At 40.4% G+C, this 27,422-nt stretch overlaps 2 protein-coding genes across 8 annotated transcripts in view; both read right to left on the bottom strand.

Annotated features, from left to right (window-relative positions):
- Positions 1-4,031, bottom strand: part of CFAP69 (cilia and flagella associated protein 69) — a 63,204-nt gene extending 59,173 nt beyond the window's left edge. Inside the window, exon 1 of the mRNA XM_080383217.1 lies at positions 202-4,031. Within this exon, the coding sequence (XP_080239343.1) occupies positions 202-627 (426 nt within the window). The 5' untranslated portion in view covers positions 628-4,031. The remainder of the gene's footprint in view (positions 1-201) is intronic.
- A 114-nt stretch (positions 4,032-4,145) lies between these two features.
- Positions 4,146-25,960, bottom strand: STEAP2 (STEAP2 metalloreductase). 7 transcript variants are annotated; one of them, XR_013927499.1, is made up of 8 exons: positions 25,455-25,960; positions 24,915-25,055; positions 21,293-21,817; positions 19,114-19,641; positions 17,328-17,492; positions 15,585-15,639; positions 10,033-10,180; positions 5,505-5,616 (listed from the first exon to the last, which is right to left on the bottom strand). XR_013927499.1 is itself a non-coding variant. In XM_080383134.1 (7 exons), the coding sequence occupies exons 3-7, from the start codon at positions 21,782-21,784 to the stop codon at positions 5,426-5,428; spliced, it is 1,524 nt and encodes a 507-aa protein (XP_080239260.1). In that variant the 5' UTR covers positions 21,785-21,817; positions 24,684-25,055; positions 25,455-25,960; the 3' UTR covers positions 4,146-5,425. The 7 variants fall into 7 exon arrangements, 6 of the variants coding, with proteins under 6 accessions (XP_080239260.1, XP_080239261.1, XP_080239259.1 ...); XM_080383134.1 differs by lacking the exon at positions 15,585-15,639 and having other exon boundaries at positions 4,146-5,616; positions 24,684-25,055; XM_080383135.1 differs by lacking the exon at positions 15,585-15,639 and having other exon boundaries at positions 4,146-5,616; positions 21,293-21,814; positions 24,684-25,055.
- Positions 25,961-27,422: the final 1,462 nt, after the last annotated feature.

Raw genomic sequence — 27,422 nt, 5'->3', positions numbered from 1 at the left:
GACCCCGCCCTCGGGCGGGTAACGCCAGCTGTGTGCGGCACAGACCGGGGCCTGTTCTCAGCCCGCCGCAGCGGCCAAGACAAGCGGGGCCGGGCCGGGGCAGGGGCTGCCGAGCCGGGGCAGGGCGGGCCGGGCCGGGCCGGGCCAGCGCCTCTCGGCCGGCGGTGGCTGCGGGTGACTCCTGGCCGCGGGGGAGCTCACCTGGACGGCGGCAGCGGGTGAGGCGTTCCTGCGCCGTTCCCCGCCGCAGCGAGAGGGGCCCGAAGCCGGCGATAGAACCGGGGAGCGGGCCGGGGGGCGAGAGGGCGCCCGTGCGGCGGGGGGCTCGGCCACGGCCAGGGAGGACATGGTGCCGAACCGCCGCCCGCCCGCGGCCGCAGCGCGGCCCGACGCCGTTGCCATGGCAGCGGGGAGGCGCCACCTCCCAGCGCCGGGTCCCGGGCCCAGGCCCGCGGCGGCCTCGCCCGCGTCCCCCCGCCCGCTGAGCCGGGCCGGCACCGCCTGCCGGCACCCCCCGGGGCGGCGGGAGCCCCGCTCGCTGTGCGCCCCGGCCCCCCGCCGCCTGCAGGCCCCTGGCTCCCGGCCTCGTCCCAGCGCCGTAGCCCTGCGCCCCGCCCGCCATGCCATTTCGTGTCCTGTTGTACAACGTTTCCTCAGCGAGAAAATAACCTCCCCAGCTCCGCGCAGCGCAAGGGCTGTGCATGTCCCTGGCTGGGGAGCTGGAAGAGAGAGGCTGGTCGGCCCCTAACTCCTGACCGTGAAAAAACACGCCACGAGAGAGACCGCCTCGCGTGGCCTTTCTGCTTGCTCAGCTGTCACCCGCAGGCTGGCTGCGAGCGCAGCTGCTCCTGTGGGGACCCCCGCACCCCTCACGGGCCTGTGGCCACCCTCGGAAATGCTGCCTCCAGGAGGGAAGCGTGGCTGAGCCCACCAACACCGAACCGCCTGGGAACACGAGGACCTGTGTGGCGTCATGCCTGGAGGAGGAGAGCTGGCTGTCCAGAAGCGGCTGCAGCAGGTGATGCCTCATGTTGCGGTGACAGGTCACCTCAGCTGCCTTTCTCAGGATTTGGACAGATACAGCTTTGGATAGGCACATATCCCAGGTTTTTGAATACAGGCACTGTGGATACCAACCTCAGTCTTCATTAACAAATCATTTTTAATCCTGTAATTCCGAAGAAACACTGGAATACGTGAATAAATTTATTAACTGCTAAGATAGCTGTTTGAATCTCCAGATGGCTTTTGCAGGAAAAGAAGTGATTGATAACAGAAATGGGAAGGAAAACTTTATGGCTCTGCTGATAACCAAGACAGTTCTTATTTTCATTCTTCCTAGCTTGCATGCTACACCCCTCCCATTTCATTCTTGCATTCTTCAGGAGTAGTATGCATATCATTTTAGTACCCACATATGCTGTACAGTTCTCCTTCCATCAAAGAGAACACACACAAAACGACATGTACCCATCCACACTCTGCATTTTGTAGAAGTTCATCCCGTATACGACTCCAAAATGACAGCAAAAAATACAGCCTAGCATAGAATGGGCCTCTAACTTGGAAAATGTGATGACTGCTCTGACACCCATTACATCCTGAGCTGCATTCATAGGAGCACAGGTCATGCAAGGGCAGGCCCTATAGGGTGTCACAGTGCAGTGCATCCACCTGAGGTGACAATGCAGCTGCCAGTCTTGGAGCTGGTGCTTGATGCTTTTCATCCATTCATGTACACACATCTCTCCATGCCTCTAACCATTTTACTAGCCCTTCCATGTTCTGTTTAAACATCTGTTCCTGTGAACATTCTCACTGGCTGCCTTATATCTGGGCCTACATTGGATGGAACAAGATTTCCTATGAAGCATTTGAGATTAATTGTAATGGCCATGCTTATAGGTCTGCAGTTAGTGCTGAACAAACTGGATTATATACTTTTTCCTTTGTGCCCAGATATTTATATGTTGTATGTATTCAAAGTTTTTAAGCTTATGAAAAAAAAAGTGCTAAAGCTTACTTTTTTTGTGGCTTAATTGGTTCTAAGTTCTGTCACTTGTGTTTTGAATGACAAATGTATAGGGAACATACCTAAATTGGGCAACTTAGTCTGTAAATTATAAGCTTAGGTCACATGCCGTTTGTTGGCTGACTGTTCCAAAGATCATATTGCAAAGCTCCATTTGCTCACTGTGCACCTTCTTCATAAATGAAGCTTTTAAAAATTGGGATGAAAGCCACACTGTGCAAGTCTGACTACAGGGATTCTGTGCCCTTGGCAAATGGCAAATGTTGATCCTCAAAAACCTGCAACCAACTGAAAATATTTACTTAAAGAGTTTTCTGCCCTTAACAGGCTTATTGTATTTTCATCACATCTACCTTTTCTGTTGGTAACAAATTACCCTGAGACATCAAGGCTATAGTACCTTACTTCTCAGTGTATTAATTCACAAGTATTAAAAGTCTTAAAAATGCTAAGATGTACATTTAAAAAGTAGACGATGTAGAGAGGATTTCTGTTCTCACTTAGGATAAACTCTTGGTGTGAAGCGACATTTCAGCAAACTCTATTCTTGATGTAAAGTTAAATTTCATAAAACTACAGGACTGCATGTAGGACATAGCTGTGCATCAGATCAAGGTTCCATATCTAGGCCTGCCATTAATCTCCTGTTGACTTTGCTGAGTGAATTATTTCCTGTATCACTCTGTATCTAGTGTCTTACAAATTGGGTTGCAAGCTTTTGAAGGATGATTTTTCGGTACAGGATACACTTTCATGTGCTGCAGTGGGGGTCTTCAGCATTAATCAAGTCATGTCCTTTCCTTGGCCATATTGAACCTGTAGACTTTTTCCAAAGCCACCTGCACTGCTAAACTGGTGAGCATCCAATGTAACACTGAACTCTATGGTACAGAAGTTCAAGTCTTTCTAAGAATCAGTCTGCTGACTCCTTGTTTTCCTTTCATTCTCATTTCTTTTTTTGGTCAGTAGGAAGGGGAAAAAGAAGTAGGGGTGTACGAACAGGAAAGTGCAGAACTGTCCTGCCAGACCTCCTGTGTTTGGTATCCACAGAAAAAAGATGATCTGTGAAGTGGCTGTCAGTAGGCTTAACCTTAAGCCTGTAAAGTCAACAGAGCTTCCAGCATCTGGATTTACCTGCCTATACTATAAAAATACAGTGTTCCAGTCATTGAGTGGTATGGATTTGAGGGGGACTTTCACACTGATCTTTGGTGTTGTAAGGAAAAGTAGTAAGTCACAGTAGACAGAACTTACACTTTTGTACTGTACAAGGTACAGCTGGACAAAGGTATAAGTTTGGGACCCCAGCTGCTAGCATAGTATCAACACTCAGTAAAACAAGCACTATGATATGGAGAAACAGGGTGAGATTTTAAAAAAAAAGGTAAAAAAAAACCTTCAAGGACCAAAACATTACTGTTACATTAGGCATGGCACAAATAGGTATTAAATATTTTGAATTTTACAAATACCTAAATTCCCTTTGGGAATCTGGGAAGGCTATATAATTTAATGTGAAAGAAATGTGAATCCTGCCAGCTTCACTGACTTGTGCATCTTGACTTCTTGGAACTCAGAATTTACACTGCTGACCTCTAGTTCAGCAGGATTTTACATCTTGTATATTGTTTTCCTCTTTCCTCTTATGCTGGCATAAGCCTTTTTGGAAAAAAATCATATATTTCAAAAGGAAGGACTGCAAAGCGGTTCACCAATTTTTCTCATTGAAACAGTAATGCCTTCTCACACACACAAGCAAACAGAAAGAGTGTCTCCACCCGAGAAATGTACCTGTGCATAGCAGTCTCATATTTGCCAAACTTTTTGTTTGTTGAATGAAGAGTGGACTATGCTGGTAGTAGTGTAGCGTTCACTCTGTGTTCTCAAAACGTGAATACCTTATAGTTGGATATGGCTATAGCTTTCCACCGTGTCTGTGTGAAATATCTGTTATCCAGCCATTGGAAAAGAAAAAAATTGTCCTTTAGAAATTTTTTAATGAACTCACATTCAAGTTCTGCCTCTCAGAGAAAATGTTGATCAGAGCACATGTTATAAAGAAAAGCAAGCTAAAATTTATTATGCATAAGCACAGAAGAAAAAACCAAATACCTGTCATTGACTTTTTATTGATTTTCCTGTAAAGCACGGTCTATGGAAAAATAGATAAGAGCATTACTAATAATTTATAATAGCCCTGTTCAAAGAGACAGCACAAACAAATTGACAAACACAACTACAAAGAGAATATTGCACATGGGAGACATACTATGCTCACTGCAAGACGCTGCCAGCAAGGCATGAGAAACAATATGTAATGAAAGAGATCACTGTTCAAGTCAGTTCAATGTGTCACTTATTTTAGAGGCTGTACTCTAATAAATTCAAGCAGTATCATATAATGATACAATATCAGTACTGCAACATTACTCATTACATCGACAGAAGATACTGCAGGATGAACAGTCAAGAAATAAAAAACTTGTGTATTAGGAGATGCACTGCCTGAAAGGAACTATGCATCCACATTCATTACCATTGCATGTATGAAAATATTATACTGAAAAACTCAATCTATCTCATTTTTATGCACCTGATATATCTAACTTTCAGAGGAAATCTTCAAATTCAGAGGAAAGCTGTTTCATAAATATATTCCTACCTGTGAAATTTATAGACACTTGGGAACTAAGAATTTGCCTTAGTGCTAGTTGGGCAGCTTGTATAGCTAGTAACAGAGAGAGAGATAACACACAGAGACACACTATTTTATAGGCAAATAAAATCACAAATGTACTTTCTCATGTTGGCAGTCATATATTGCACAATGTTGGAACAAAAAGTTAAACATGACACCAAATCACAGTAACTATTACCACAAGTTAGATATGCAGAGAACTTAGAATTACAAAATAATTAATCTCTAAATAATTCAAGAACATGGCTACTTCATTCACTTGTACATAGTCACCACAATTAACAGAATTGCAAGATAAAGTGAAAGACACACATGGAACCTGTAGCAGAACCGTATTTTAGACAATGTTAAGAAAGAATACCTTAATATCCATAGAAAAAAAATAACCTGTTGCTCAATACATAAAGGTCTCCATTTTCTAATATGATGTGTACAGTTCTGTATTACATATTAAGCACTGTATTTTTTTATTGAACAGTAATGAAGAGAAATGAAGTTTATTTCATTATTCATTTTTCATTATTCATTTTTCATTAGGCAGTAAGCGATCTATATAAAGCTACACAAAAATATTTTTATAGCAGGCTATTCATCAAAATATGTCTTTATTCTCCTTAGCAACTAAGACATCTAAATTAATTTAGTTGTTTACATTTAGGCAATTGAAACTAAACTTTTAGCTTCAGGTCTTTTTGTCACATCCTGCTAAGGAGGGAGGAGTGACTTAGATTCGCTAATTCTCTTGGCTGGAATAGGATATACACAATACCGGTCTGTAGGTAAACAAAGACTTTTATTCCATAGCTCGGCTCATTGTTAAATAATTGGGTAGCACAAATGCTTATTGCTTGCCATGCATATGAAGTTTTATGCCTTGCATTACTCACTAGAAAAAGGTAAAAGAATACGAGAAAGAGGAGGAGGGGGAGAGAGAAAAAAAAAAAAAAAAAAGAGATCAATCACCAGTCCTGGATCCAGCACTGGGCCTGCCGATGGGGACAATGTTTCTTGCAGGAGCGCTCATCCAGAAGTCCCTTCTCTTATTCTTATTTCCCTCCCCTAAAATGGCACTTGCCTTCCTCTTTTATTCTTATCCTTTGGTGTGGACCATCTCTTATTAAAATAAGCCCTGCTTCCCATGTAAATTAGCACACATGCTCCTTACAGGTGTGAGGGAGCAAGTCTTTTTGGTCTTAATATTGAGTCGGTGGTCATGATCTCCCCCTGCTACATTTACCTTTCCTCCAGCTACTGCAGATTCCTGATGACTCCACTACTTCTTGGGCCATTATTCAGCCTTTATCAGGCTGTTACTTCTTATCAGTCTTTAGTTTACACAAAGTAACCTTCCCTTTGATCTTGCCAGTGTTTGAGACCCTCCTGCAACAAACTCAGAGGATCTCCACCCCCTTACTCCTTTAAGGAGTTTTGTCTCCTGCTGTTCTTCACACTCTTCTGAGTTTCCTTGGTTTTTCTGGTTGGTCTACTACACTTTTTCCAATGAGAAGTCCTAATGTGAGTTCTTCTATAGAAATCAATGTGTTTGATCACATGAATAAAGATTCCTTATGTGGTTAAACATATGCATGACATGATACATATCGTGCAGTAAATGCATGAGTGTCATTTTACTTTCAGACTTAATAGTGTCTTGTTAGAGTGAATTGGTCCTTAAAGAACACTACAAATATTAAATCACAAGTCAACTTGTTATTCCAGTTAGAAGTAAATACACGGCCTAACAGGAAACCATATGTCATTCTGTAGCACAAATATTTCACAAAATGTCTTCATATAGTTGATCTAAAAATATCATCTGTATTTATTAATACTTCAATATTTAAACCTTTCAAGTAACTTATAAAATCAAACCACAATTTTAATTTTCTACACACAGTTTGAAAAAAGGAACAATACATCATTATTCTCTCTAGACACCTTTGGCATTTCAAAATTTAACAGTTTAAACATTCTTGAAGAAATTTAATGATGAAATAACTTTGCATAGGAGAGAGGGCCAATATATTTCTGTATATACTGTCAGTGGTTGCATTACAGGATAATATATATAGACTTTGATAGTAATGTTCAATTAGTATAGTATCTTAGTTCTGCAACATTGCTATTGCATCAAACAAATCAGATAATTGTAGGGAATGTGAATGTTAATTACCTATTCTACAGAAGTGTAGAATTACTACAAAATAATAGCAGCATATTTCATTTTGAAATGTAATCCGATTGTCAATGTTAATGTTTTCTACTTTAAATGTATTCAGAGGTATGAAATTCTGCTCTCAGTTATACCATCCCATTCTAGTGATTTTAATCAAGTTTTGTGCACAGAAGTGGGGTAGCATGTAGCATGCTATTTATCCCATTAAAATTCTCCAACACTTTGTGTCTTCTAAGATTTTAAATATTTATTTTATTTAAAAGAGTGAAGGTCAAATGCCTAAGTTTTGTGTGGTTTCCCTCTGTAATAATGGAACAGGAAACAGGTCAGGAAATTCAGTTACATATAATTCTGCAAGCCTTTCAAGAAATATACAGCTTTCTGTATTGGAGCGTATCTACAGACAAGGTGAGTAAGTTAGAAGCTGTAATCATCACTTGTTCTTCATTTTTATGTGAAATTCTCATTTGTACTAGTTGAGGCCCCTGTATATCTCCAAGAACGACAAGTTTTTCAGTTAATGTCTAGAATGTTTTATAAAATAGTATTGTGTTTGTGCATCACCACAGGTATCACTATAATAGCTGCATATTGGAGGAGGGACAATAAAATTAGTACTGTAAAACAAACTGATTTGTTTATGGAAAAAAGAAAGAATCTTTTTTTTTTTTTCATTGATTTGATAGATTTATAAATTTTTTCCCCCTCTTCCTGTAAAAACACTGGGGAAGTTTCAAATTTCTAAAGATGTTATATAATTTTTTTAGGAAGTAGCTATTTAATACTATAATCCAGAGGCAGCACCTGTCTCAAGTAAGTCCTGAATTATTGATTTGCAAGAAGCTGAGATGTTATGTCAGGAGAAGAATCACTGAACACATCCTCTTTTTGGAAGCATTTGCCACTTTTCAGCTATTGGAGACAACTCTGAAAGACCTCAGGTCTGACTACTTACAGTTGAAATTATTGTTTACTTTTAAAAAAATGGTGAAATAAAATGATTTTTCCCCTTTCCAACTGCTTCCCCCTTGTAGCTTAAAAAGAAGGATAAAACGAAGTTTTCCAGCTCTTTGGAATTGAAAATCTGTGAATGGAAAAAAACTTCTCAAATTTCTGTTGACGTTCATGAATTATAGTTGATATTTTTTCCCCAAAATGTTTTGACAAACCTCCATTTTCAAAATTAATTCACTGACTTCACATTTCATACAAAACTTACTTAGAGACATATAAAAATGCTTCAGTTCTGGAAAAATCATGCAAATACTTTAATATTCATCTCTAGATTTGAACATGCTTAAAATGAAAAAAAAATCAACTGTTTCTTGATTTGCAACAAACCCAGAATATACACAGGCTTGATGTGTAAAAGTTTGGGGAATATGGATACTACAATGAAAAAATGATTGGAGATTTTTTGATTTTGAAATTAAACCAAGAACAACTAGTACGAACTCTTTAGATTTAGGTTGGTGTAACTGGGGGCAGAGTTTCATTCTAGATTCTTCTTGTTCTCTGGAGCTGCTGTTTTCATTACAAACAGAGGTAAGGAGATTTACAGGACTAGTGATGTTTAAGGATGAATTCAAGCTTAAGTACTGTATATTTCTGATGTATCATATCGATGACAAATTCTTGCAAAGTAATAAATACTAGGTGAAGGTGCAGCTAATAAAGTCAGAGATCCTAAACAGTGCAAATATAAGTAAGTGCAAATACAATTTAATACAAGAAAATTAGGACTAAATACATATTCTGATTCACTGATATAAAGGTTTTGCTAATTTAGCAGGAGTAGCCTGAAGGTATGACTTGAGTTTGGCTATTTTGTTAGAGAAGAGTAGAACCTGACAAAGCAGTAGTAATAACTAATTGTGAACAGTCTTTTGGATTCCACAGGAAATGCAAATGTCAAGTTTTAGAGATAAATTCATTTTTTAAGTATAAGAATAATAATTTTGTTTCTCACAAATTCAGGCATAACCCAGAGACACTTGTAAAATTAAGAATTCTATATAAAAATAGAAGATTGGATTTGCACAAAAAGATACTAAGAATTTAAGACAGACTTTGGGAAATTCATATATATTAAATGAAAATCCAGTGCAGAAACATACAGAATATGAATATTGTGATGCTTCCCTGTTGTACCAACACATTGGAAGTTTCACAGTGAAAATGGATTTTTATTGTTGCAGATTTCTCAGCTTCTTTTTTTAATTATTATTACCTGATATTTTGAAATCATTCTAAAATCAAAACCTAGTTGCTTGCACACATATTTGCAAGTCTTTCTATACACGTATAACACTGTTTTGAATTTCATTATATGATGTATGGAAATAAAGAGATGCCAAAGGTCTAACATTCTATGTAATAGTTTGAAAAAAATGACCACATTAGTACAATGCTATTTGCTTACAAGATGTACAGTTCCACCAGAACTGAAACTGGTTTTGCATATTCAAATCATGGAACGGTGTAAAACCACACACAAAGAAATATACTGTACATGTGCAATACATCATTACAAATTAAATTGTTTCAAAACCTGATTACTTCCTAAATATTAACTCTATTAGTCTATATTCTGAACTCACTAACCCAGAAGTGTGGTTTTAATAAAAGAAACACTGCTCAGAAAACATGGTATCAATAAATAGCACTCTGACACATAAGTTCTAAGTCAAAGTAGTATCTGGAAAGCATGGTTATAATAAAATACTGTTGTGATGTAACTGTGCAAAGGAGCATTAAAACCTTTTGATTTCATAATCATCTGCCTTCTAATTCAAAACAAAAATATTTTTGTAGTTATTTGAAGTAGTAGTCCTCTATTTATTAATTTCTCAGTTTGGTTGAGAGCTTGTAGTATATGCTAAGCAAGTCCATAGGGACTTTACTCATACTTTAACTAAACTCCTAAAAATACAAGTTTATGATCCAAACCCAAACATCTACTACAGTGCTAACAAATATTAGTCTGTCATCACATCACAGTTATCCTTTCTGGGGAGAGATGTGGAACAGACCCACTTGTTTCTCCTATAACATGGCTTTTCTCCCATCCTCTTCGAATTCTTCTCAGTTTCCTATTTACACATGGCAAAAGTAAAATGATCTTACCTAGAATTACAATGGAAGGCAGAACAAGGGCAAGAACAAAATTTGGTGGTGTATAAAATCTGTAATACTCTTCTTCAAAAGCTCTTTTCCATCCGTAAATCAGTACATGGAAAGTACTTATGAGTAGAGCAACGTATCCAAGTGTAGACTTTGAAAAAAGAGAAAACAGGGAAAAAAAAATAGTACTTGGTCCTTCATCCAGCAGCTCTAACCCATTACTTTAACATTTCTGTTAGACATCATGTTAAAATCTCTTACCTATAATCTATTTTAAATTAGCAGTATGTGGTTTTAAGTTCACATGTTCTGGACTGAACTGAAGACTGATTTACAACATACCTCTGCCAACATCTACAGGTATTAGTCAAAGCTGAAATGAAGATGAAGTTTGCCCAGCTTCTACGTAATGGAAGTCAACTTCAGGATATGTAAGCAAATAAGGCACAATCCCAGTGAAGTTATTGGAACAATATCAGTTGTGATTGGAAATTAAGTTCCCTGTTTCTTAACTGTGAGGGTAGATCACTTCCAAGGTTCATGATTATGGAACAGTGCAATTCTGCTGGAAGAGATCTGGGCCTAACATTCCAGATTTTTAGTATTGAGAGATGCAGTTTGCTTCTTCCTCACAATGCCCTACATCCACTTGTCTGAAGTCAGCATAAAACATCCCTTACCTTTCTCCATCAGCTACTGGTTAATGGGAATATCTGGACTGCAGGACTTGGGCTTAATGGCACAAAGCAATGATTCAGTTTTTCATAAACAGGCAGTGCCAGATGGAACATGAAATAGAAGGTTCCCACAGCACCCTGCAGAGGCTTTCTTATCACGTAATTCAGAGCACTGCACAGAAGGTAGTGCTAATAGGGGTCACTCACCATTTCTGTGAGTCTGCCCTTTTAAGTACCCTATAGTTGTACTGCTCCACAGACTCGAGTTAAATATATTAACCTTTACTTTCCCAAACCATGGTAAAAAAAAGGACTACTATACTTTGAATTCTGGTGGTGATCAAATGAAAAAAAAATTTTTGGCCAAAACTGATGTAATGACTAACTTGTAAATTTTGTAGAAACATTTGTAGAAAATCATCAAAACAAAGAATGCATATTAAGAAAGGTAACTGGCTACCAAAGTTTGGTTTAATTCCAGTAAACAGAAAGGCAAACAAAAATGCAGCCTAAGTGTCTATAATAGTTAGTGAAAGAATTAATTCTTTCTACTTCAAGATTAACCAGTTTCTAGGGAAAGGAAAATGTCTGAGCTAATACCATTTGCAAGGATTTGCAGATGATAATGGTACAAAAAGGAAAATACTTCTGTTAATTTCTAGAGATAGGTACCATGTTTTTTAACTTGCAAATATCCATGCATTTTCTTGCCAATGATTTCAGAGCCATGTTGGTAGGTTTTAGATATGCTGTGCCTTTTTTTTTTAAAGAACAATTTTCTCCCAAAATATTCCATAAGAAACAGAACTATCAGATAGCCACTTGTGGATATCAAAATGGCATAGGCAGTATCTGCATGGAAGTTCTGGTAAGAAACTTGGACACCAAACAATACTATCAAACCTGATATTTGAGTATGTTACTGCAGATTTTTGCTGGTAGGACTGTCCTGAATTCATTGCTGTTACATCACTGCCAGCAGCTAAAAGGGCACAAGTGAATAATGTCCCTCATTTCTTCATCAGGCTTACTGATGGAAACTACAGCAATTCTTGAAAAAGAAACAGGAGGGAAAAGTTATACAGCTCTTCCCAACTTTTTCAAAATGATTTTTTAATGCTTGTTTAAATTCCATCTGCAAACTACAGTTTTGAGACATCCATACCCACCTTTCTATGCAATGGTCAAAATGGAAGCTAAGTAGTACATCAGTACATTTATCAGTACATTTTCAACAGCACAAGGACAAGAAAAACATTTGATGCACTTCTATTTTTGCCCTGTGGAAAGTTGCCATATGCTTCTTTGAAGTGCTGGTAGGGTGTGTGCTAATATGTACTGGACCATTTCAACCTCGTCTAAAAATCTGACCACAAAAACATTCCTGGTAGGAGCTTCTGTCAGCTACTGATGGTATTGTCTTCTACCAGGCCTTTAATTGCCATATTTCGTGCTGTACTTTTGACAGTAATAACACCATTTAGCTAGAAAGAGGATGTCCTGACATAAGTTAGCATTCTGCAGTCTTTGGTTTGTTTAGTTAGGGCAGATCTGCACTAAAAAGTTCCATTAAGAGCACTTATCCCAGCTTGCAGCTATTGACAATGACTTTCCAGAAGTACAGGCAAGACTGGCTGCATTTGCTACTGAAGTAAAACCCCACTGCAGGAGGCTGTGTCAGTATGAAACTTCTGTGTTTGTTAAAGACTTGATTTTTCTGTATCTGCAGATGTTCAAAGACCACAGCAATGGCTGCACAGTAGTAAAATGAAGAAACTCAAAACTGACTGAAGCAGGCTGGCACAAAAAGACATCAGCTAGTGCAGGAAAAGGACTGTTGGACAGCTGAACAGCAAAAATAAAATCAGTTGGTAGCACTGGATCATACTACAAATCTTGGCCAGTGGTAGTATCAGAAAACCATATTCCAAAGCTGACCACCCCTATGGATGCTAAAACGAAGATATTTCAATTACTCAAAAATAAATGATGATTGTGCTGTGTGAGTTATTAATTGCTAGAAAGCAATCTGTTCAAAACTGGAAAGGTGAGAGAACTGCTATCATTCAGTATGCAAGGTTATTTTCTTCTACACAAGTCTATGACTGGACCATCAGTCAGTGGAGGAGGGAATACATGGATTAAAGAGAATGGATTTCCTGAAATGTAGTTGGGCTTCAGATGGAATACACATGTTGCATTTCTGTCATCCTTTCCTGGCTTCTTAAGACACAAAAAAAGGGATGAGTATTTCTACAAGAGCTGGAAGATCACTTACACTGATGTTACCTCAGGGAGGCCAGGAGAGACACAGGATGCTGACTTCTTCAAGAGCAGGGGACTTTTGAAAGAAGCAAGAAGGGATACTTCTCCTTCACTGTAAATTCACATTGATGAGTGAATAGCATTATCAGTTGCAAATCTCGGGAACCCTCTGCCTAGGCTCTAGGATGGCTGCTGGGAAAAGGGGAAGAACATCTTTGGTTGCTTTCCTTATCTTCCATAATATAGTGTTTCCTGAAGCCAAGTAATAGATCAGCACATTTCCTATGGACTCCCTAAACTTTTAGTTTTTCTCTAAGTCTTCCACATTTTGGTTTTTTTCCTTCCTGATCAAAGTCAGTTTTTTTATCCAGTGTGGGAGATTCCCAGCCAAGGCCACTGATAAACTGGACAAGCTGGCATTGTTTGGAGAAAAAAAAAATGCTAGAGGAGTGGAAAAGATGCAAGAGAAAAATCCCTGAAATGTTACCTGGAAGATGTACGTATATATAGTGATACAAATCTGCTGTGGAACAAATCTGCTTCAGGAATTTCTGCCTTCACAATGATCGAGTAGTTCCAAGCAATTTGTAATTTGTGTATAATACAAAGGTATTTTCCAAAGCCTACATTTATGCATGGTATACTTCAGAGTCCCTCAGTAACAGGGTATTGCTAAACTTATCAACAGGCAGTAGCAATTCTGACTGGAATCCTACCCATAAACTTGCTAAATACTCAGGTCTCATTCTTCTTTACTCTGTGGAAAAAGTATCCTGTTCTTGTGGGAGAAGCAAGGCAGGGCAGCCCTTCCTCAGAGTGTGTGCACAAAAAAAGCTTTAGTCATACTGTCTCCAAAAAACTTTAGGATTGTGCTAGCAGACAAAAGGAATGTCTACAAAAAGATCAGCTTCCTAGTATGCAAACAGCAGATTTGCACTGACTTTAGCTAAGAAACATAAAGCTCAGCTTTCAAAGCCAGTTTGCTCCGTCCATTGCCACTTTGAGTAATATGCTTGGGATTTGAACTGGAAAACCAAAGCACTAGTCATTTATGTTTACATTATATAGTTATAGTGTAATGTCCTTCAGAAGACTGAAGGACCTGGTGCAGCACTGCTTGCAGACGTTCTCTATTTCCACGCATTTCGTGTGAACGCTCAAGGACTGGTTTCAGCTCAAGGACTGGTTTCAATAAATGTCTTTTCTGTTTGCATTGTGTTGGTTTAGGCTAGTTATTCTGCCTGCTTTGACAAAATCCATTTTTTTTTCTATTTCTTGCCCATGTCTACCTTTATTCCTTAACCAAGTATGGTTAGGAGAGAAGAGTACTGAAGTGGTGATTAAGAAAACTGATGCATTAATCAGCCCCAGCTTCTTCCCTGCTTCTTTCCTTAGTAAGCTCCAACTCTGGATCATGTTAAGATGCCTCCAAAATTTCAGGCAAAGTTTCCATCACTTAGGATATCCTGTTGAGCAACTTCTTTGTCTCATTCTGTGGCTCCTTCATCTGGATATTGTGAGTGTTTCTCTCTGTCATGATGAAGAAATCAGATGTTTCTTTTGCACAGTGCAAACTCCCAATTTTTCTGCTGGTCTCTCTCCTGGTGGGGCTGACACAGTCATTTCCTTTTGTACCACTATTCAACCATCTCATATCTCACTTCCTTCATATTCATAGTCTAAGGGAATGAGTGGAGCCTGCACTGCGTCTGCTCTCAAAGTCCTTTTCCCTTGACCAAGCAGGCTGGAATTTTTGGGGCTGCTGATGCCTGTGTTGTGAAATCAGGCTAGGTAAGATGGACACATCTCCAAAATAACTGGGGATATCAAAGACAGCAATGATTTCTGGGTAAAAACATTCACAACTGAGGTCTGTTGCAGTATTAGGAAGACTGGTGGAGGTCTGTTTGAACCACTGTAGGTTGGGGTAGCTGCTGCTCACGGCTTGTACTACTGGAATAAGGCTAGAAAATAGTCTTTATGTTTATAATTTGTTAATCCTAAACTCAGATTTTCCCAGTTGGACTCAAGACTGAATACGTTTTAGCTTTAAAACTCATAGAAAAGGCCAGACTCTTATTTTGATGAAACTACTTTTACTAAGATGAGCAAGCAACAGTATGTTGTTCTCAGTGGGAAATGCTGAGGTGATAAACTGTCTGAGAGGGCTGACTGACTGATTCTTCATCTGTAAGATGTGAAAAAAGTTCAGCAATTATTGTAGCAAATAATCTGAGATTCAGGACTAAAGCTAGAGACACACTGTTTTTCCCAGCTAAAAAAAAGCAGCACTGAGATGATGGCCTAATAGTTCCACTGTTTGTCACCCTGACTTAGAGAAGACTGAGAAAATTACATTCAAATTCATTTCATCATATTGCACTTCAGTAGAAGAAAAATATAAAAGACAGTAAGTATGACCTTTTATCTGTTTGACTTGCATACGGGGTTCAATGAAGCTTGTGCAGAAATGTAGACTCCTTTTACTTTAGTGAGGGAACACGGATAGTCTGTTTTCTGACTGAACAAAGCAAGAAGACTTTTTTGCAGGAGAGCTAACTAAATGAAGAACAACATACATCCTGAGAAGTATTTAATGACAAAGTAAAGTACCTTTAATGATCATTAAGGGAATCTTCAGTAGTTCAATATTTTTTGTGAATAAAAACTGTAAATGATTACAATTATCAACATCAGTTCTTTTCAGCATGTAATGCAGTATCAACTGTAACATACCCACAGAGCAAACAACTTGTTCCCAATAAAATTTCTTAAGATAGTGACAGATGATTCATTAAAGTTCATAGTTATTTAAATTTGGAACTATTTTGACTTTATTTACAGTGGAAATAGCTGCAGTAAATATGACACAATAAAAAATACCCTTGTAGGCACATTGCTGTGATTATTGTGTGGGTTTTGACTCAGTCATGCCAGCCTGAAATTTGAGTAAGGAAAAATAAGACACAAATGCTGGGTTCATGGCTGGAATTCATTACTGGATAAAGGCATCACCTCACAAATAAATACATGTTTTTCCCTTTTGTACTAATGGTTTACATCACTCAACAGCAGTACTATTGTTCCTGCACAGAGAATTCTAGATGGTAGGGATGTTGTAAAAATACCAGATGGGTATTCACTCACTCTTAAGGCTCAAAACCATGAGTGAGAATAAACACTTCTGTCAGGGGACTTCTAATTTGAAAAATTCTTCAGCAAACTTTTTGTAGGCCTGCCTGGAGTGTTCCACCAATGGAAACCCCAGGGAAAGGGAAGACTTGCAGACAGAAGACTTCAGACTGCTACAGCCAAAGAAGTGTTCCCCACCACTCCCTTTAAAATGTCTGTAAACCATGAAGTGCAACTCAAGCCCTGAAAAGGAAAGTGCCTGTGTTCTGAAGGTAAGAATTTGTAAGCAGGGATAGGACTAAGAATTAAACAACATTACTAGAGTGTTGGAAAAAACGTTAATCAGAAAAGACTAAGTTAAGAGTAGAGTACTGAATCCAAAGACAGAGAACAAACCAAAACATAATAAACCCCAAACCTGCACATACACACTTAGGAAATTTATCACAAGACTGAATCCTAATAAAATGTCTTATCACTGACTGCTACCTAAAATTAATAGCAACTTTCTTTGAAAGCTAACATTAAGCTGTTAAAGCCTTTATTTCTCAGTATTTTATGCTGCTTAGGTCTGCCTGTTGTAGATATTCATCTGAGGAAGGAGGGCAGCAAAAGGCATGCCAGGACCTGGAAAAGCCTCTGTTTTTAATAAACAAAGCTTCATATTTTACTAATGGGTATTTTCAGCTAATGGAAATAATGCAGTTAAGAGCTGTATTAATTCCCACACAGTGGAGGGTAAGCAAAACTGAATTAATGACACCATGGCTGTCAGAGGGCTGTGCAATAAAAATCCTGCAGGACAAGTTAAGTCTTCAATTTTAACAGTTGTGTGCATCTACATACAGTAGTCTCTCATCAGTATCATTGCCTTTAGCAAGTTTGTCCAAATTTATCTAATATAAATTTAGCAAGAAATTCTAACAATGGGAAAATAATAGATACGTGCTCATTTGGTCTTAGCTCTGTTGGTTATTTAAGACCAAGAAAGGTAAAATGCAAATTTGTCTTCTAACACTCATGAAATGGTTGATGTTTGATGGCAATAATTTGCTGAGTGAGGATATGTTGCTTTTATTAACTTAACCGAGAGGAGGGGGGGGGAAACTCTTATCATGTTGCAAAGTGCTTTTGTTCGTGAGCATGATCATGATCATAATCATTATCATCAAATCAACATCATCTTGTCAACAGCAAAACACCCTTATTTAAAAAGTAACACACCTGAATAAAATTGAACTCCCTCCAGTTTAAGGCACTGTTTACTGAAGGGATGGAAGTTACTGCCAGCAAAGAAAGCAATCCAAGACTCATTATTCCAAAGGAGATATACATTTCAATTCGCCACACTTCTTCTTCATTCCAAGAATTTTCAACATTTGCATGAACCTGATGAAAGAGCAGAAAGCAAGCACTTTATTCTACAGAATATTAAAATACCAACAGAAGTTATTTTGCTGAGTATAAGTCTACAGTCACAGGACAATTATATAATGGGGTCAAATATTTCAGAGGTTTCCTCATGTCTTGCAGAAAAAACAACTATTTCCTTACTGCTGGTATTGGTTCTTGTTAGATTAAAAGTATGTTCAACATGGAAACTTAGGTGAGTTGTTAAAAGAAAATGTAACATTACATACAATTTATAATAATTACATTATAAAACAGATAAACCTGCAAATTCCTATATACTCTAGTGAGTAACTGTGTTCTTCTGACCCTGGAAACTTAAATTCTGTAACAAATTGGGTAAACCTGCAATGTGGTTTTAGTTGTTACATTTAGAAATAGTTTAGCATTATCTTCTGGTTTTGCTTCAGCTCCCTATGCTGAGTCCAAGTTATTTTGCCTCTTTCACTGTTGCATCAGATACATCCGAGATTGTTCTCATTGGAGAGCTTTACTAGAAAAAAAGAAATGGTCCTCAATGATTAAGAGGCTTGGATATTCAACTATTTTTCCACCTTCAGGTGAACTACTGTGATATGGCACGTCTTGAAAAAAGTTCGCTAGGAATATTAGCAATTGAGAGTTTTACACTATTATTAAACCCAAAAGAATTTCGTAGTAGAAGTATCAGTGGGTCCTTTACTAGTACTAAGTGTGAAAAATTAGTTTCTTGCTGCTTTTTACAGTTTTGCTCTTCCTGCCTTTCTCTGAAGTTCAATTTTTCATGCTAGCCCTTTTACAATTTGTAGACTCGATCCCTGTTAAATTCTTCCCTTTGATTTGATTTCCTTAGTTTTTTTTCTTTCTGTTCCATTTCTTTCTGTTTCTTTCCTGCAGATTTTATGTGCTGAATGGCAATGCTGCTCTTCTGACAGTGCTGCTTTTCTGCCACTTTAAAGGTGACAGTAAGCTACCTCACTGACAGGAGCATCAGACCCTCTTCTAAAGGATGACAGATTTGTCAGGGATTGTTTCAGGGTTATGCAAGACCAACTGCTTCTGGGAACTGTGAGTCAATCTCTATTGCCTGTAGTAGATGATGTTCACAGACTTTTTAATAAATAAAATATTTTTACCACTGGTCCAAAATGTTACAAAGTAACAGCATTTTCATTTTGTAAACATAGATGTATCTGTAAGCATTATTACGGTATCTGCCTGTATACTTTTCACTTTTGTAAATACACTTACGATATACATACTTTCCCCATATATTAAGTAAACATAAAAGAGAATATACCTCATATGCCTCAGAAGTTTCCTGATGTTGCTCTTGTCCTGTCTATCCTACATTCTCCTTGTGTATATTACTATCAGGGATTTAAGCAGAACACATCCTTGAATCCTCCTACCACACCAACTTGACTGCAGCTTGATCCACAGGGTAATCACAATGCACAGATGTTTCTTTTAGTCTCCCTTCTTATTTGTCACTAGCTATGCATAAGGTAACCCATAACATTCTCCACTAAAAACAGTGGAATAGATTAAAATTGATATTCATGAGCCATATGCATACAGCCAAGGCATTTCTGGCTTACTGAACTAAAGATTGTCTTACCTGCTGATATGCCATATTGAGGAACAAGTATCGCTCCGATCTCCTCATAGGTAAGCAGAGGCTGTATGCCACATGCACTGTTGCAAAGAAAAAACTGAGCAGTCCAAGCTGCTTTCGACACTGGAGCCAGTTGTCCAGCCAAGGTGGAAATCGCCTATACTTAGTACCATAGTAAAGCTGATAAGCAGCTGCAGTAAGTCCTGATAAATACACTAGAGAAAGTAAAGTGATAGCAACAATTGGCAGAGTCTTGTTCACAATCTCAATGGGGATCTTGTAAAAGTCACTCTGCTGATTTTTCACATATGGATGGATTACATCTCTGACGAAGGAATAGATGAAGAAAAACATTGCCAGGCTAATGGCAATCACTACAGGCCCCTTCCACAGTGTGAACAGTCGCAGAGGTAAGTTTTCAATCTCTCTTGAAGATGACAATGCCCCCAAATCAATAGGAATAAAACTCAGTTGACGGGCAAGCTCAATAACTTGATGGCGAGCCTGAATGTTATTACTGCATATATAGACCTGTTGGGAAAGTCAAGTGAATTGTCTGTAGTCAGAGAAAGAGACTCAAATGTGAAAAAAAACCCCAACCCAAACCACAAAAAAACCTTAAGGGGCTCCAGGTCAAATCCATAACACAACTGCTAACTGTATACTGTTATCCCAGCTTATATCACTAAAATGAGAATGAAAGCACATACAAATCCAGCCAAAGTGAAAATATGCACACTAATTTAGCAGCAAAGTAAACAAAACAAAATTGGCTTTTTCTTGGAGCTGTCTGTTGGATATCCTGGTAATCTGCACACTGAACCCCCGCCCTGACACCCACCCCCCCTCGAAATACCTACAGGACTGGATTGAACTTGAAACAATGGCTAAAAGCATTTCAGAAAATCACAAGTGTCTCAAAAAAAAAGGTATCTTGAATAATGACCCCAAACCAGCTGCAGAACAAACAGAATGCAAAGCAGAGAACTCTGTAATCTCTCCTTGTATAAAAATTTTAGCTTAATTACACAATCCAGATTTCCACCAAAAATGAATGTTTAACAGAAAAGACAAAAACTAGCCAAGTAAGAACTCCTTACGGACCAGTTTATTACATAGTGAAAGAAATGTGTGCTACGAAGTACTTTAAAGTTCCTTTAAAATTTACAGTGGGCTATAGTTTGCCCAACACTGTTTGCTGATCATCCATGCTGATCATCAGAGCAAGCATGATCCTTTTGACAGAAGTTTATTACTTACAGTGTAGTGCCATTCTGAAAGGAGATAAAACCAGTACGGTGACAGTATTTTTAAAATTATGCTCATTCTGTATCAATTGCATTCCATTTAAAATCTACCTGAAGTGCCAGAAAACTCAATTTAGTCTCCAGTAGTCATTTCTCATGCATTTCTCAGAGTCCATAAAGCTGTGAAGGGCTAGGTTCTTGAGTAGGCTTAAATCCTTTGTATCACTTCAGCAAAGCATGAAAAACATACAGCTGCCTTTCCCATTGCAGGATGGATTTGTGGAGTATATCAGGAGGAATTTGAACATGATGTTCCCAAGGAATCCTGGATCAAACAAATGATCACTTGGAAACACATGTGCCACTTTTTACTTCCTCATATTTATGAGCTTGGGGCATTCTAAAAGCTAGATAATTTATTTCTTTCACTTTGCTGTTAGGTTGAATGCAAGAATTTCTAGAACAGCTGAGTCCTGAGCCCTGGGATCAGGACCTGAGATTTCTGTGAATGTCTTTCAACAGTTCACCCCACGTGAACCAATACTGAAACTGAAATATACTGGGAAAGACTGCCTCTACCCTTGTATACAGCATCAGGATAAAAATAAACATATTTCCTACAGAAGACATTAAGAGCCAACTCCTTTTCTCTGTCTGCAGTCATCTAAAGGTCAGCTGTCTAGTCTAAGCTAGTATCCACATTACATTTGCAATCTTTAAAGTTAAACAGACATCCCAGAGGACAATTTGGATTGCTTACTCTGTATGTCTTACAGTGGGATGAACGATATTCTGGAAGTTTTATTGGCTATTAAAACTAAAGGCCCAACATTTAAGGTACATCAGGGAGAATGAATCTAGTGAGTTCTGGCTGCTTACATTCCGTTCCTGTCATTTTCATATCACAAACAAGTTAATACAAATACGACATTTACCTGTCTGCTGGCATCCTTCGGTCCTAACTGCAGTGACCAAGCTGAAACGACATTGAATCCTTTGACAATCAAGGAATCTGGGAAAAGTGATGCCAAATACTCTGCATTGGAGTCTGGATATTGGTCTACTCTTGTATTATTGCTGACATCAATCAGAATTTTACCAGCAAGTAAATGTTTGAGGTCCCACAAAGAGGCGTAATGTTCTCTGTGTATAGCTACAAAAATGATGTTTGTTTTTGCTACTGCATCTTCATGGTGAGTGACATCAACCACATGGGGAAAGAACTCAGCAGCAAGTTTAGGGTTTCTGCTTCCTACGACCACGTGGTACCCACACCTGATAAGTCTAATTGTCAATGACTTAGCAAAGTCTCCACTTCCAATGATGCCTATTGTGATCTTACTGGCATCCTTGATACCGTTGGCAACATTTGGTAGAAAAGTTTCATTGAGATTCTTCGGACTTCCCATCATAGAGATTGATTCCATACTTCCAAGACAGCAAATCTACAATGATTTCTTCTGGGGAAAAAAAAAAAAAGAAAAATAGAAAGCAAGAGAAGGAAAAATACAGCATCATACAAATTTATGAGACATCAGAATCCATAAACAACTCTGGGAGCAAAATCTGTGGTTCTATGTTTCATGTTATATTTTCTCCTTAATAAAGTACGCGCTAATCAATTTTGTCTTGCAATGTGTCACTAATACAAGGAGAAACAGAATAATTCAAGCACTTCAATAATACAATTACAGAGGTAAACAATATTTTTTCTATCTTCTCCTATTGCCTATCTTCCACAGCCCTGAAATACGGGACCACAAGAAAACCTTGTGCTCTTGAACTAATGGTCAATGTAATAATGAGAAGAAACATGTAAGGAAAACTGGGTAATTCGGGAAAATATTAGAAGGTAGAGATAGCTGGTCTGTGACTGGCATAAGGACAGTGAATTTGTGTAAGCTGAATTCCACTAAAAGGTTATGCAGGTTATTACCACAGCATCCTACATTGGGCAGGAAGAAAAGGATGCAAAAGTCTCAAAGCTGCAAATGTCATGGCTACCACCATGACAGACATCCATCTGACATACTCACCTGTCAGCCTGCGAAATGGGCTGCCTGCACAGATTCAATGGCAAAGACAACAAGGGAAATTTGTCAAGGCCTATTCATGAGATCACTAATGGCACTGGTAGGTCAGATTGCTAGATCTGGCCATGGATGTATAAGGATTAACTGTGGGTGCAAAGGTAAAGGATTCAAGGCCATGGGTCACAAATACACTTAACAGAATTCTCTGACTAAGCAGAGAATATAAACCCTGGAGACAAACACATGGGACAGCATTCCACAAAAACCTAATGGCAGGAAGAGATAGATTTCATGCAATAGTAAAAAGCAAGAGAGTTTTAGGACTCAAATTCAGTGCAATAAAGGAGGCTTGAAGAAGAACAGACGGTAAGGCTCACAGAAAATTAAATGAAGTACTGTTACAGCTTTGGAGAGAAGAGGTCACACAACCACAGTAAAGCTGTAACAAAGACAAAAAGACATTAAAAAAACCCCAAAACAACCCCCAGGAGGGAAACCTTCACATGAAACCACAGTTATGACCTAAGTGGTTCTGCACTGTAGAACAGGAATGAGTTCTGAGAATGAAGCTGTGAGGAAAGGCAGGCTAAGAAGAGGCAAAGACAAACCGTGAGACTGCTGTCTTGGGAGCAATCAACAACAGACCACATAGAAAGGAGGTGCTGAATGAACCTCTTCCTGAGCCACCATCCAAGAAGTGCTATGATGGTAACTAATCACCAGTGGGGGACTTTACCCAGCCACTGACTAGGAACACAGTATGTGTGGTGAACAACCTCCCACAATTAAAAGCAGCTTTGTGTTTCAGAAATGGGAGGAAGCTACCAGAAGAATGGGCACTTTTCATCTCAGCTTTGACTAGAAGGGAAAAAGTCACTGAAACTGGACTGAACCTCTGAAGTTGGAAAGCAGTATGTGGAAGTAACCACAAAATCAGTGTTCTAAGAAAAAATGCTAACAGTGAATCTTTCTGGCAGAGGCAGACCACATAGATTTTTATGTATGCACTGAAAAAACATTGACTTCTTTCATACCGCCTGACCAAAACACCAGTACTTCCTGTGCCACAATAAGTTCACATCCAGGAACATAATGAGAATAGCTGTATTTTGATCACATAGGAGATGTACATCAACTAGATATGACCGAACACACACTTGCATCATGCATTTACAGGGGCCCATTTCAGTTCATGCCATGCGATGCAAAGGTGCTGTAAAACTTTGGCATGGAAAGGGAACTGCCATCAGGAAATGGGCTACCAGTACCATTTAACCACACTGCAGCTTACTTTCAGTTTTTGTCCAAAAGATCCTCAGGAGAGTGGGCATCAAGGATTTGGACATGATTAATCAGTCTGGTGTGCTGACTTTGGCCAGAATTTCTCACTGCTTGTTCTAAGAAAGAGTGTAATGTAAGGAACAGAGTAAAACTAACAGAATTCATGAAAATCCCTCAGGGAACAGGTAGACATGACCCTTGGGCAAATATTCTAAGAGATGGGGGGCAGCAAAGAGCTGGCAGTTACTGAAAGGGACTGTATTAAATGCACAATATCAATTCAGAAGAAAAAGAGTGTGTAAGACTGTTTTAACTGCATCAGGAGAGCTTTAATGACCCCAAAAATCACACAAAAAGTAAAAAAAAAATAAAGGGGGGTGTGCATGGCTAACGAACAGTATAAAGAGACAGTGCTATCATGTAGGGTTAAAAACAGAACAGCAACAGTACAGAAATTAGTTATAACTAGTAAGGACATAAAGGGTAACAAGTAAAGGTTCCATAAATATAATAAAAGACAGAAGGCAAGGTTTATAACTTAAGAGGAAAAGGAACAAATAATGGGTGACACAAAGTAGGATGTGTTAAATACTTTATTTCAGCCCTCAGCAAAAAGGTTAATTGTGAATAGATATTTAATGAAACTCCTTTTACAGGGAGACAGAAGGGGAGGTCAAAGTGGAGAAAGGTAAGTTAAACGCAAAGGGTAAAGTTAAAGGTAAGATAAAGATTTTCAAGTCAGCAGACACTTACGAAATCCATCCTTGATGCTTAAAATGCTGATTGAAGTGACAACCTGAGAACTCAAGAGAGGACATGAGAGCAGGCTAGCAAACACTTCTGAAAGAGGGGAGGAGGGGAACTGAAAAAGCAAAGACATGTTAGCCTGACTTCAGCCTCTGGGCAGATTTTGCATCAAGTTATTGAGCAATCGATTTGTCAATAGATGGGAAGCAGATAACCAAGTAGCAAAGGCGGGTTTTTCAAGGAACAGAAAAACAACATAACCAACCTTCTTTTACAAAATATGTGGCTTCACAGATATCAAAAATAATAGAAGTGAGACAAATTTGACATTTGCCCTTAGATAAGCTAAGAAAACACTACGGCACTAAGTCAGCCAGAAGGTGACACAGACGCGAAAAACAGCTCTTTGAAAAATAACTGCTCGACGAGAAGGGCGAAGGCACAGACAGCCGGGCACCCTCTGAATTTGTGGCCACCCGCTCGGGCGGGAACTTACGGGGTGAGGGCCGAGGCGCGGGGCGGGCCGGGCGGCGGCTGCAGTCCGGTGCCCCCTCGGCAGGCTGGCGGGCAGCAGCGCGATGCGCGTATCGGCCCCGGCGGAGCTCGGCGGGGCCCAGGTCCTGGCCGGCATCTCCAGCTGCAACGACAACATCGCCCGTGTCAGGAGCGGCGACCCCGCCGCCCAGCCGCTCGCCGCCCCGGCCGCCTCCGCCCCCCACGGGCAGCGCTGCCAGGCCCGGTCGCCGCGAGGCGGAGGCGGCCCGGCCCCGCGCCACCGCCAGGCACCAGGGCGTCCCCCGCGGCCGCTGGGGGCCGGGCCGCTCCCAGTCCCCGCCGCCCGACCCGCTCCGGGGGGCTGCCGGCTCCGCCAGGCCCGCCAGAGCCCGCGCGGAGACGGGGGCAGCCGCGGCGGCAGCCAGCGCCACTGCGCTGGGCAGCGGGGAGCCCCGCGCGGGGCGGCGGCGGGCGCGGCTGGCCTGAGGAGGCGCCCGGCGGGGATGGGGCCCCCTCCCGCCCCGGCCCCGCCGCCGCTCACCTCCTCCCGCCCGCCAGCAGGACCGGCACCGCCGCTTCTCTTCCTCACGCTCCGGCCCCGCAGTGGCGGGCGGGCGGGCGGGGAGGCGGCGCCTCCTCTGCCGCTGCGACCCGCCCTCTGCGGCCGCTCCGTAGCCTCGGCCGGGCGGGCAGCGGCGCGTTCCCGCGGGGCTGAGGCGGCGGCGGCGTGACAGCGGCGGGGGTTGGCCGCCTGCGGGGAAAGAGGGGCGCGGGCGGCCCCGCGGTCTTCTCGGCCCCGGTCCCTGCGCTCCGGCCACAACCCCCTCAGGCCTGCTCCACGCCCCCAGCACACAGACCCAGAGCCAGGCTCCCGCCGACACGGCGCGGGGTGCTCGCCGGTCCTCCGGGCGAGCTGGCGTCCCTGAGGGCAAAGCGCACCTGTCTGCCCGGGCCCCGCCCGGCCTCGCCTGCGCCGGCCCAAGTTTGTCCTTCAGCGGGAACCCACCTCCGGCAGCTTCTCCTTATTCTTTCCTGGCAGAAGGGGGCTGCTGGCCTTAAACCGGTGTCGGCTGCAGGGCCATGGGCGAGGAATCATGTAGAGTTGCAGAATGATTGGGGTTTGAAGGGCATCTACTTCAACCCTCCCCGCAATGACAGGGACACTTTCAATTAGAACAGGTTGCTTAGAGCCCCCATCCTACCTGACTGGATGTTTCAAGGGATGGAGCATCTCCAGCCTCTCTGGGCAACCTGGTCTACTGTTTCACCACCCTGGTTGTAACAAATTAAGTTCGGGGGGGTGTTGGATGTCCCTGCAGCCCAGGCCAGCCTCCCCAGATGTGGGTAGTGGGGAGGCTGCTCACCATGGTTGCTGAGTACCTGGTGTACTCTGCACAGGTAGGAGTTGTGTGGAGATTTCAGTGTTACACAACATGAGAGGACATACAGGGTTCAACCACAGAAAAGCGAAGCTCAACCCCAGGATCCGAATTCTACATTGCTTGGCCAAGGAAATTTCCAGTTGAAGACAAATGCAACTTTTTCCTGAAAAGGTGTAGCTTCTAATTTACCAAATAAATTCCATCTTTCATTAAGGTGTCCTGTATATATATCATAATGTGTATATATAACCCTCAACCCTTTGTGTTTAACATTTAAAGCTGACCAACACATACAATGATGTATTTCTCTCATGTTGCACCAAAAAAAATGATGCATACACAGATGATTGAAAAGGAGCCATATGAGCATAGTGAAACACTGAACATAGCTGTTTTCATCCTTTGTGCATTAACTGAGGGCTTAAACAGAATGAACCATATAATGAATTCAAGCATTTGTTTCAATATATAATAATTAACAACCATGCTGTAGGATTTGAAAATAGGACTGAGAAACTTTTGTCATAGTTCAGAAGCCATTTCACCCTCAATTATTAAATTAGTAATTTTCCTGATATTGAAAACATGTATATTTAAATTATTTTTTAACTTGGTAAACAGGTGCACAGAAAACCTCTTGTTTGATTTTCTAAACTGCTTTTTCAGCTCCCAGATGGTAAGGACTAGGTCAATCTCCACAGAAGTCAGTGGAAAGGTGAGCTCCTTGACAGACGATTCAGAAGTTAATTGGCCTTTTCCAAGGTGAGAACTAGCATTTCAGCCCTTCAGTTTCTTGTTCTATTATTCTCCTTATTTGTGCTATCAATTCAAAGTCCATCAACCAAGGCTTTTTTTTTTTTCTGTAGCCTGTACAACTGAGTTATATGAGTATATATAAGATCTCAAAATTTTAGTCTAACCAACAAATATATATATAAAGCAAAATGTTCTTTTCCCTGTGACTGGTGGCTGATTTTCCTTATATGCTACTTTGTGTCTCTTGTAGACATACAAGTATTTACATTAAAACAGACATATTTAGTCATGAGACTAACTCATGCACCTCAAAATAATAGCGCATCATACATAAGCAGATTAGTCCCAATCCTATAGTTCTTAATTGACTT

This window comes from Falco punctatus (assembly GCF_963210335.1).
Source record: "Falco punctatus genome assembly, chromosome: 4".
NCBI classification, from domain to species: Eukaryota; Metazoa; Chordata; class Aves; order Falconiformes; family Falconidae; genus Falco; species Falco punctatus.
The sequence above is the reverse complement of the archived record's forward strand: the minus strand, read 5'-3'. Positions and strand labels throughout refer to the sequence as shown.

What these genes read in the sequence shown, in the direction of transcription:
- STEAP2 (XM_080383134.1), bottom strand. Translation starts at nt 21,784, where the DNA reads ATGGAATCAATCTCTATGATGGGAAGTCCGAAGAATCTCAATGAAACT. An exon ending in TCAATATGGCATATCAGCAG is followed by an intron (nt 17,493 to 19,113) that starts GTAAGACAATCT and finishes CTCTTTCATCAG; the next exon opens with GTTCATGCAAATGTTGAAAA. An exon ending in GGGAGTTCAATTTTATTCAG is followed by an intron (nt 10,181 to 17,327) that starts GTGTGTTACTTT and finishes CTTTTTTCAAAG; the next exon opens with TCTACACTTGGATACGTTGC.